An 11420-nucleotide genomic window follows, 5' to 3' on the forward strand; every position below is an offset into this window, starting at 1 on the left:
GGAGACCCTAATTGGAAGGAGTTCTGAAGACCTAATGATTTTTCTTTTATTTATAGATTTCGTAGGTTGGAGTACTTGGTCAGAGTGGTCTGATTGTACAAAAGATGGCATTCGCTTCAGACATCGTAAGTGTCTGGTAGATACTCCCAGCGAAACGGAATGTCGTGGTGAAGAATTTGAAAAAACTGCTTGTGTGCCAGGAGAATGTGAAGGTAAGGGTGAATTGACCTCTTAGATAGAGGAGTTTTTTCTATAGAAAACACTTGGGCCCCTGGGCCTGGACGTACTTTTATCTATAAAAAAAAACTTGAGTCCCTGGGCCGGATGATTTTTTTTTTCTATAGAAAAAACTTGAGCCCTTGGGCCGGGACGAATTGTTTTCTTATAGAAAAAATATGGGCCCGGGGCCTGGACGAATTTTTTCTATAGAAAAAATATGGGCCCGGGGCCTGGACGAATTTTTTTTATAGAAAAAATATGGGCCCGGGGCCTGGACGAATTTTTTCTATAGAAAAAATATGGGCCGGGGCCTGGACGAATTTTTTCTATAAAATTTTCTATAAATTTCTATAAAATTTGGGCCACAGGGGCCTCACGAATTTTTTCTATAGAAAAAATTTGAGCCCTCAAGACTTCACCAATTTTTTTTTCTATAGAAAAAACATGGGCCCCCGGGGCCTCACGAATTTTTTTCTATAGAAAAAAACTTAGGCCTCTAAGGCCTGGACGAATTTTTTTTTATAGAAAAAAACTTAGGCCTCTAAGGCCTGGACGAATTTTTTTCTATAGAAAAAAACTTAGGCCTCTAAGGCCTGGACGAATTTTTTTCTATAGAAAAAACTTGGGCCCCAGGGCCTCACGATTTTTTTTCTATAGAAAAACTTGGGCCCCTGGGCCAGTACGAATTTGTTGGGCCATTTGGCTAGTACGAATTTTTTTCTATAGAAAAAAAAAACTTGGACCCCGGAGCCTGGACGAATTTTTTTTCTGTTAAAAAAAACTCTGCTCCTGGGCCACAGGATTTTGTTGTATTTTTTTAAATTTTTCTAATTTTTTGTTTTCTCTCTTCTTCGCCCTCTCTTTCCAGGTACACAAATGGCTTCAACATCTACCGTTGTCACCATAATATCCGTTGTGATACTATTATATGCCACCACCATATTTATGACATTCTGGATGACGCGGCGCCACTATCGGCCTCCGGCACCAATTTTGAAAAATAACACACCCTCCCCGACATCATATGACTCGTATCCCAATCAGTATTCCAGTTTACCCACCAAAGATGTAAGTTTTTTCAGAATTTCGTTTTCTTGACCCGGAAATAATCTTGAATTTGTTGTCTCTTTTTTAGATCTACGATGTACGACCGAAAGTGAAACGACAATCCAGCTTCAATATGTGCTCTTCGCCCACATCGAAAAATTTCAATGCGGGCACCCTGAATCGCAACAACATCAATCACAATCACACGCCCAAAGTGCTGGCCAAGAGCTTCAACGACTGTGAAACAGGGACACTGAAAAGGACATCGAACGCCCTGAATAATTATCGATCGAATATTGATGATGAAAAGTTTTGAAAGGCAGTCAAAATGGACTCGAAGTCCCAATGAAATATTGGAAGCTAAGGAATTCCATTGCCAAAGGGGAAACCAAAAAACAGGAGAAGAAGCAGATCAAGACATGTTTTGGTAAAGGCATTGATTTTGGGCCAAACCAAAATTTCAAGGGCGAATATAAGCATTTAAGGCAGCCAAAAACATTGTTCAAAAATGTTGGAACTGAAAATAGCTAAGCTCCAATTTAAATTTTTTTCTCCTCCAATTCCTTCTTCTTCTCCCCTTCCTCTTGCTTTGGAAAACTGCATTTTTTGTAGCCACCAGATGAGCTATCCACTAAGAAAATGAGAGTATCATACTGTGCCATTATTTAAGCCAGCTTAATTAAGTTAATTTAATTTAAAAATTTCCTTGAATTGTATTATTGTTTAGAATTTAAGAATATTGACTCATATTGAGTCCCGGATTTTTGTTTAGCATAATTTGTAATCGTCTTGTAAGTTTGTAGTCTATTTATAAATATAAGATTTATTTTTGTATATAGAATAATTGTATTTTATATTTAGATTTGATACAGCCTTATAGTCATTAAGATAAACTCAACTCCAAAATTAACGAAAATATGATTAACAAGCTAGTTAACAACAATAAATTAAAAGAATTAATTGGAAATTTTATTTCAAATTGGTTTTAATGTTAGAGAAAAGGAAAAATTGTATAAAAAATGCTATAAAATATTCTAAAGGAGTTTGAGGTACCCTTTAAATATTTTAAAAAATCCACGTCTAAGAAACCTTTGTTACTCCATGAAATATTCTTGGGAAATCTACATCCAAGGAGCGTTAGGTACCCCTTGAATATTGTTACCAAATCCACGTTCAAGGAGCCATAGGTATCCTTCAAAATATATTAAATTAAAAATTCACGTCCAAGGAGCCCTAGGTACTATTTTAAATATCTTAAATTAATATTACATGCTCTAAGGGCTAGATAGCCTTGAAATATTCTTAAACAACACACGGCTACAGATACAGATAGTTACCCCCAAAATACTCTTAAAAATCCAAGTCTTGGATCCTATTAAAATATTTTTAAAATACTCTTGAAATATTCTTCAAATACCACCTTATTTACACCTAACTTTACTCTTGGTGCCTTTTAAAACAATGTTCCAAAATCCAACTTTATGGAGCCCTAGCTACCCCTTAAGATATTCCAAATAAAGACACGTTTAGAGAGCCGTAGCCAACCTTGATTCTCATACCTAATTTCAAGAATTAAGCTCAATCCGTCCCAAATTTTACCATTTAGGATGATTGGTATCATTTTAGAACTTTTTGTAACTTTAAATTTCGATATTCCAAAAGTCCTTTGGCACATTTATCCTGCACTCCATCAGTGACTCTTATTCCAAATTTCAGAACATTCCGTTTTCCCAATACAAGGTATTCCATTTTTTGTATATTTAGACTGATTCTAGATCAGTCAGTCATTTATTTCATTACACTTCCATAAATAAAGATAGAAGATATCAAATACCAACTTTCAAAATATTCTTTAAACATTTACATTTACGGAACTTAGCCAAGCCTTGAAATATTCTGAAATATCCGCGTTTAGGTAGCTTTGGAAAGGTTTTGAAATATAAAAAAACGCACTTTTCGGAATTCTTAGCCTAGATTTGTTTCGAAGCTTTTAAAATATTCCTAAAAATCCACATTTCGAGGGTCATGAAGTATTCTTAAACATAATATTTTTTTAATCCATATTTAGTAAAGTAAAAAATCTGTAAGTTCGGCCGGGCCGAACTTTGAATACCCTCCACCATTTGGAACAAATTTAGCAATTTCCAAAATAAAAAAATAAAATCCGTCAAATCTTAAAAACACCGAAAGTAACCGTTATATTAGGGTCTAAACGACGATGTGGACCTGCATAGGCAACTTTTGACATAAGCCACTACAATATTCAAGTGCGAAACTTGAAAAAAATCGGTGAATGATGTAGCTAAAATCATCAATATAGGGAGGTACTATTTCCAAAATGTGGACCTGCACAAACAAATTTCTTATATAGGCTGCAGTATACATTTCCAACTTCAAATACCAAATTTGAAACATTTCCTGTGGGTAATATTGCTAAAATCACCAAAATACCGAATATAGGGAGGTACCGTTATATGGGGCTATACGAAGACGTGGACCTACATGGCCCATTTTCCATACCAAAAATCCAGCAGATATTATATACATTTGAGTAAAATTTTATCAATCTACTTCGTTTCGTTCGGAAGCTAGAGTGATTCCCACAGGCGGATAGACGGACCGACATCGCTAAATCGACATATAATTTTATGCTGATCAAGAATATATATACTTTGGGATCTAAAATGTAAATTTCGAGGTGTTACAAATGAAATGACAAACTTAATATACCCTCTATACAAATATACCCTCTATACTATGGTGGAGGGTATAAAAAGTCCAAATCAAGGGGTCCACAAGGTATTAATCAAAATCAATGGCTAGAGGGACACGAAATATTCTTAAAAAGTACACATATATAGGGTCACAAAGTATTTTCTTAAAAAACCTACGTCTAGGGAGCCAAGAAATAATCTTAAAAAACTTATCTTTAGGGGATCACCAAATATTCTTAAAAAAAAACACATCTAGGGGGTCACGAAATATTTTGTAAACATCCAAGGCTAGGAGGCCGCGAAATTTTCTTAAAAGAATCAAATATAGGGGCCACAAAGTCACCAAATATTTTTAAAAAATTCGCATCTAGGGGGACATGAAATATTTTGAAAAATATTACATCTAGAAGGCCACGAAGGGCCACATCTAGGGGCCAAGAGAAAATACTGAAAAACCTAGACCTGGGTCCTAAGGCCAGGAAATAATCTTAAAAACCTAGGTATAGGGGGTCACAAGATCCTAAAAAATTTACGTCTGGGAAACCACGAAATATTCCTAAAAATTCAGGTTTAAGGTTCTCGATATTCGCTCAAAAACTCACAATGTATAGGGTCCTAATTTTCTCTTAATAATCTTCATATAGGAAGAATCGAAATATTCTAAAAAATGGATTCTAAAAAGATTTTAGGATTAAAAAAAAATAATCTTTAAAAAATCACGTCAGGGTAGCTAGGAAATTGTTCTAAGAAATCAGTTTATGGAGTCTCGATATTCTCCCAAAAATTCACGATTTAGTGGGCCTTAATATTGTTTTAAAAATCTATATTTAGGAAAATTCGAGATATTCTAAAAAATCTAATTTCAAAGGGCTTCTTCGTAGAGAATCAAAGGATTTTTAGGTTGGCTTAGTTCGATTTTGGCCCTAGGCTCCTTTGTTCATTTCCGAAGAAGCCAGCCAAATAAGCGATTTATGTATTCTCACTTTAAAAAATAAAAAAAAAAATCCATTTTGTAAGGCTTGGAAATATTTAAAAAAAAAAACTGTATTTCAAAGCTCTGAAATTGCCATCAAAAATCAAATTTTAAAAAATTTTAAAATATTTCATTTCAAGGACTTAAAAAACCATGTTACATAGTCCTTAATATCTTAGTTGTATGGATCTTTTATACGCTCTGAAATTGTCTTGTCTGGGAATATTAGATACTCCTCAAAAATATATGAGCGTTTCTCAACATCAAGGCTGCATTTTTTTTATCTCTTCCTATTTTTAATACGCCTCAAGGTATGCAACACATTGTGAGCTACTCAATTTTTAAGAGCACACAGGGTGTTTCGAAAATAAAATAATCCAATGTCTTATTTCTAAATAATGTAGATGGCTCTGCATAAAAATGTGTATATCTTCAAAAATATAAAATGTGTCAGCAAAGATATGACATAAAATTTAATGCTAGGTCTTTGACCATAGACAGTAATTTTTATAAATACTTCAATCCTTCGTTAATCTTTGATTTATTATTAATTTTTCTACATGTTTTATACAGAAAATCACAGAGTTTCAATCACCAACCTCTAGCATCTCTCCGTCACATCGTATTGAGGATCACTGGCCGAACGTAACATTTGACCATATTTATCGGTGAATTGCTCAAATCCATGCTGGATGAACAATCTCATCATTTCTCTCTCTTCAGCCGTTGCAGTTCTCTTCATATAATTGCGGATGCTATTTCCAAAACTTTGCACAATACGATTAACCTTTTGAATGCATTTCTCCTCGTCTTTGTGTTCGGTGTAAATGTGCAGAACGCCATCCCAATCTTGTCTGAATTTACGATAGGCTGGACTAGAGGGCATGTCACGCAACACCGCCTCGATCATTGGCTTCATGTTGGCGGCCATCTCCTTCATGACCTGATAGGAATCCTTTTGCACGGCAGCCAAGGAGATCTGGGTATAGAAGTGAGTTTTAATATTTTTCGATGTTTTGGTTTATATTTTATTTTTTACTTATTCAATTTTTAATTCTTTATTTATTTTATTTTTTTTTTCTAATTAAATTTTTTATTTATTTTACTTTTATTATTTTTTTATTTTTTTTTAATTTTTTATTTATTTATTTATTTTTATTATTATTATTTTTTTTTTTTTTTGAAGACAATAAACTTACCCCAGCCATCAGACCCAAAATACAGATACTGTAGACAAATTTCATATTTTATTCCGAACGCTGTGTGTTGCTTTTGCCCAGAGTGTTTGAATTAAACTAGAATTGATTTGCTTCATTAGAATGTTGAAATATTTTGAAAATGATAGCGTTTGTTTTGATGTCAAAGGTCAGTGTTATCAATTTTTTTACAGATTATACGAAGTCGATGTGTTCTAAGCCACAGATGGGCAATCAAACAGCCAAAACAAACACATAGGCCTAGGTAACTTTTTACGCCTGCGGATTGAGGTCCAAAATATGTAATTCAGATTATGAAAGTAGAGCTTAAAAAAGAAGATAAATTTTGTGGTGTTTTGAAAGTTTATATCGCAAAAGTAACCTAAATAGAGGGGACAAGTTCCGCCCTCTTCAACACTTTTGGAAATTTTCTGATAAGGATTCCTCGGAATCCGTATAATTTAGGTATATAGTGTCTTCGACAATATTGCAGATAAAAATACGAGGAATGTTTTGGTCGAAAATGTTAACCCTCAAGCCAGTCAACAAAGGGGTCTTTTTGGCCCTTTTTTAAAAATATGCTTAATATCTCCCTTTAAACGGGATCGTAGCAAGTCAAAATATTCCACAAAATTATTTGCCACAAAATTCTACGATAGGCTCTAGAAGACGTTATGAGTCTAAAACTTACATAAGCGCATCCTGAGTGTGATAGTGCTGAGTCCTGTTGAAATGTCCAAGGTCTGCGGCCAAAATATTTGCGAATATTTTCGCGATAATATTCGGCATTATTCTGATGCCACGGTCGATTAATGTGAGCGGAGAGCGACCATCGGCTGTTATGGCGGCCTACACCATCACTAGGGCCAGCGCTTGAGTTCTGGTGGCCAACCGAAGGTGTACATATTCAGCTGACCTCTTTGGCAAGTAAACACGATCATTTTGTTTGTTTGCAAACTGCAGGACAACGAATGTTTTCTCATCGGGGAAAACCAAATTCGGCAGTTCACCACTTTCGGCCAAGCGAAGCAACTCTTTAGCTCTTTTGAGAGCTAATTGGTTTTTATTTTTATTATTATTTTTTTAATTTAATTTTTTATTAATTTTATTTTTATTATTTAATGTTTATTTTATTTATTTATATATTTTTTATTTATTTTTATAATTTTATTTTTATTTTATTATTTTTTTTTTTTTTTTGAAGACAATAAATCTTACCCCAGCCAGCAGACCCAAAATACAGATGCCGTAGACAAATTTCACGTTTCCACGTTTTTTTATAGCCCCCATATAATGGTACCTCCCAATATTCGAAATTTAATGATTTTAGCGACATTATTCACCGGAATTGTTTCAAATTTGGTATTTGAAGTTTTTAATGGATACTACAGCCTATGACAGAAAATTATCAATTCAGTTCCATGTCTTCATATAGCCCCTAAATATCGGTACCTCCCGATTTGCGGTATTTTGGTGATTTTAGCGACATTATTCACCGGAATCGTTTCATATTTCGTGATGGAATTTCCTAATAGGCACTACATCCTAAGACAGAAAATTGTCTATGCAGGTCCACGTCTTCGTATAGCCCCCATATAACGGTACCTTCCGATATTCGGTACTTTAATGATTTTAGCGACATTATTCACCGGAATTGTTTCAAATTTGGTATTTGAAGTTCGTAATGGGTACTACAGCATGTGATAGGCAATTGCAGATACACGTCTTCGTGTAGACCCCAAAATAACTGTAACTCCCTATGTATGACACTTTTAAGATTTTAACAGAATTTAAAACGAATTCTATTTTTTATTTATTTATTTATTTTTTTTTTTTTTTTGAAAATCTTCACTTTTTTTCTAAATGATGGAGTGTATTCAAAGTTCGGCCGAACGAACTTGCTTCTCCTCCACTTGTTTTTTTTTAATTTATTTATTTTATTTATTTATTATTTTTTTTTGTCAACCCTCAGCACACTTCTTGGCCATCAAAAACACTGTCCGGAATTTTGAGATCTTGAAAAATTGGCAGAAATTTCCCACTAAACTCCTCTAGGCCATGGTTTTGGAAGACATTATTCACCGGAATTGTTTCAAATTTGGTATTTGAAGTTCGTAATGGGTACTACAGCATGTGATAGGCAATTGCAGATACACGTCTTCGTGTAGACCCCAAAATAACTGTAACTCCCTATGTATGACACTTTTAAGATTTTAACAGAATTTAAAACGAATTCTATTTTTTATTTATTTATTTATTTTTTTTTTTTTTTTTTTGAAAATCTTCACTTTTTTTCTAAATGATGGAGGGTATTCAAAGTTCGGCCGAACGAACTTGCTTCTCCTCCACTTGTTTTTTTTTTAATTTATTTATTTTATTTATTTATTATTTTTTTTTGTCAACCCTCAGCACACTTCTTGGCCATCAAAAACACTGTCCGGAATTTTGAGATCTTGAAAAATTGGCAGAAATTTCCCACTAAACTCCTCTAGGCCATGGTTTTGGAAGAGTTTCTCCATTGTTTCAGCTTCCTGTGTGACATGACCTTGCTTCAATTCATCAATGAAATCGGCAAATGGTTCCAATATTTCCAAAAGTTTTTCCACACATTCATCGCCGACTTTTTCTCCCTGGAATTTTTGCAGAAAATGTTCCCATCTCATTTTGTGTTTAAGGAAATTTTCTTCCTCGGGTATGTCGCGCAGCACAGCTTCGATCATAGGCCGTAGATCGGCTGCAAATGCCGACATTGTGTGATAAAATTCATAGGCTTCATTGATCTGCTGATCATTTGGGGGTAAGGGAGCACAGGATAAAAGCTATGATAATGGAAAAAATTTAAATTTGGGTTTTCTACTCCTTTTCAAAATATACCTTGGTCTCAAGCAGTATGGAGCAAATTACTAAAAATATTTTCATTGTCTTTTTCAAATACTGTTGATGCTGTTGAAGGTATGTTGGCAACTGATTTGGATTTTTAGTTTTCCGTTCGGCGAGAATTAAGAAAACTTAAAACTTCTAAAGCTAATCTTTTCTATTTAGTTGATATGGATTTGAAATTTTATTTTCAAATATAATCAATGACCTAGTTTGCTAATAATTCACGGTCAATGTTCTATGTTTGTTTCTGAGGGGAGAATAATTGAAAAAGCCTGACTGAAAATATTGAAAAAAAAAAAAATAATAAATTGAAGTTTGGAGATTGAAAGTTCTTTCTTTACATGAACTTAAAAAATGAAGCTTGGAGGTCGTATGACCCTTCTAAAAATCGTTATTTAAAGGTGGGATAGCCCTCCGGAAAAAAATTTAAAATTCTACGATTGGAGGTTACAAGTTATTTTTAAAAATATTTAAAGCAAGTAAAAAAGCTGTAAGTTGGACCGGGCCAAACTTTGAATACCCTCCACCATTTGGTACAAATTTGACAATTTTCAAAAAAATAAAATCCGTTAAAAATTCTGTTAAAATCTTAAAAATACCGAATGTAGCCGTTATATTAAGGTCTATACGACGACGTGGACCTGCATAGGCAACTTTTGCCATAAACCACTACAAAATATTCAAATGCGAAACTTGAAAAAAAAATCGGTGAATAATATCGATAAAATCATGAAAATTCCGAATATAAGGAGGTACCGTTATATGGGGGCTATACGAAGACGTGGACTTGCACAGACAATTTTCTGCCATAGGCAGTAGCATCCGTTACGCACTTTAAATACCAAATTTGAAACAATTTAGGTGAATAATGTCGCTTAAATCACCAAAATACCGAAAAAGGGAGGTACCATTATATGGGGGCTATATGAAGACATGGACTTGCACAGACAATTTTCTGTCATAGGCTGTAGCAGCCATTACGAACTTCAAATACCAAATTTGAAACAATGCCGGTGAATAATGTCGTTAAAATCATCAAAGTACCGAATATCGGGAGGTACCGTTATATGGGGGCTATACACAGACCTGGACCTGCACAGACTATTTTCTGTCATAGGCTGTATTAGCCATTACGAACTTTAAATACAAAATTAGAAACATTTCCGGTGAATAATGTCGCCAAAATCATCAAAATTCCGAATATCGGCTGGTACCGTTATATGGGAGCTATGCGAAGACGTGAACCTGCACAGACAATTTTCTGTCATAGTCTGTAGCATCCGTTGCGAACTTCAAATACTAAATTTGAAACAATTTCGGTTAATAATGTCGCCAAAATCATCAAAATACCGAATATCGGGAGTACCGTAACATGGGGGCTATACGAAGACTTGGACCTGCACAGACAATTTTCTGTCATAGGCTGTAGTATCGATTACGAACTTCAAATAACAAATTTGAAACATCTCCGGTGAATAATGTCGCTTAAATCACCAAAATACCGAATATCGGGGGGTACCGTGATATTGGGGCTATACCAAAACGTGGATCTGCACAGACAATTTTCTGTCATAGGCTGTAGTACCCATTACGAACTTCAAATACGAAATTTGAAACAATTCCGGTGAATAATGCCACTAAAATCACCAAAATACCGAAAATCGGGAGGTACCGTTATATAGGGGCCATATGAAGACGTGGACCTGCACAGACAATTTTCTGTCGTAGGCTGTAGCATCCGTGGCGAACTTCAAATACCATATTTGAAACATTTCCGGTGAATAATGTCCCTAAAATCATCAAAATACCGAATATCGGGGAGTACCGTAATATGGCGGCTATACGAAGACTTGGACCTGCACAGACAATTTTCTGTCATAGGCTGTAGTATCTATTACGAACTTCAAATAATAAATTTGAAACATCTCCGGTGAATAATGTCGCTTAAATCACCAAAATACCGAATATCGGTTGCTACCGTTAATGGGAGCTATATGAAGACTTGGACCTGCACAGACAATTTTCTGTCATAGACTGTAGCATCCGTTACGAACTTCGAATACCAAATTTGAAACAATACCGGTAATTAATGTCGCTAAAATTATCAAAATTCCAAATTTAGAGATGTACCGTTATATTGGGGTTATACGAATACGTTGGCCTGTACAGACAATTTTCTGTCATAGGCTGTAGGACGAACTTCAAACACCAAATTTGAAACAATTCCGGTGAATAATGTCGCTTAAATCACCAAAATACCGAAAAAAGGGAGGTCCCGTTATATAGGGGCTATACCAAAACGTGGACCTACATCACCCATTTTCAATACGAGAAGTCCTGCAGATATAATACACATTTGAGTAAAATTTTATCAACCTACTTCATTTCGTT

General features: G+C 34.6%; 3 protein-coding genes across 3 annotated transcripts in view; 1 reads left to right on the forward strand and 2 right to left on the reverse strand.

Moving 5' to 3' along the window:
* Positions 1 to 2238, forward strand: part of LOC131806681 (semaphorin-5A-like) — a 63966-nt gene extending 61728 nt beyond the window's left edge. Inside the window, exons 9-11 of the mRNA XM_059131222.1 lie at positions 57 to 212; positions 1088 to 1287; positions 1355 to 2238. Of these exons, the coding sequence (XP_058987205.1) occupies positions 57 to 212; positions 1088 to 1287; positions 1355 to 1582 (584 nt within the window). The 3' untranslated portion in view covers positions 1583 to 2238. The remainder of the gene's footprint in view (positions 1 to 56; positions 213 to 1087; positions 1288 to 1354) is intronic.
* Positions 2239 to 5478: 3240 nt separating this feature from the next.
* On the reverse strand, positions 5479 to 6282 carry LOC131806680 (uncharacterized). Its single transcript, XM_059131221.1, has 2 exons — positions 6153 to 6282; positions 5479 to 5932 (listed from the first exon to the last, which is right to left on the reverse strand). The coding sequence occupies exons 1-2, from the start codon at positions 6195 to 6197 to the stop codon at positions 5555 to 5557; spliced, it is 423 nt and encodes a 140-aa protein (XP_058987204.1). The 5' UTR covers positions 6198 to 6282; the 3' UTR covers positions 5479 to 5554.
* A 2272-nt stretch (positions 6283 to 8554) lies between these two features.
* On the reverse strand, positions 8555 to 9097 carry LOC131806686 (uncharacterized). The gene is made up of 2 exons (XM_059131227.1): positions 9024 to 9097; positions 8555 to 8968 (listed from the first exon to the last, which is right to left on the reverse strand). Exons 1-2 carry the CDS (start codon positions 9066 to 9068, stop codon positions 8555 to 8557), a joined length of 459 nt encoding a protein of 152 aa, XP_058987210.1. The 5' UTR covers positions 9069 to 9097.
* Positions 9098 to 11420: the final 2323 nt, after the last annotated feature.

The sequence above is a fragment of the Musca domestica genome, unplaced genomic scaffold (assembly GCF_030504385.1).
Source record: "Musca domestica strain aabys unplaced genomic scaffold, Musca_domestica.polishedcontigs.V.1.1 83, whole genome shotgun sequence".
NCBI lineage: Eukaryota > Metazoa > Arthropoda > Insecta > Diptera > Muscidae > Musca > Musca domestica.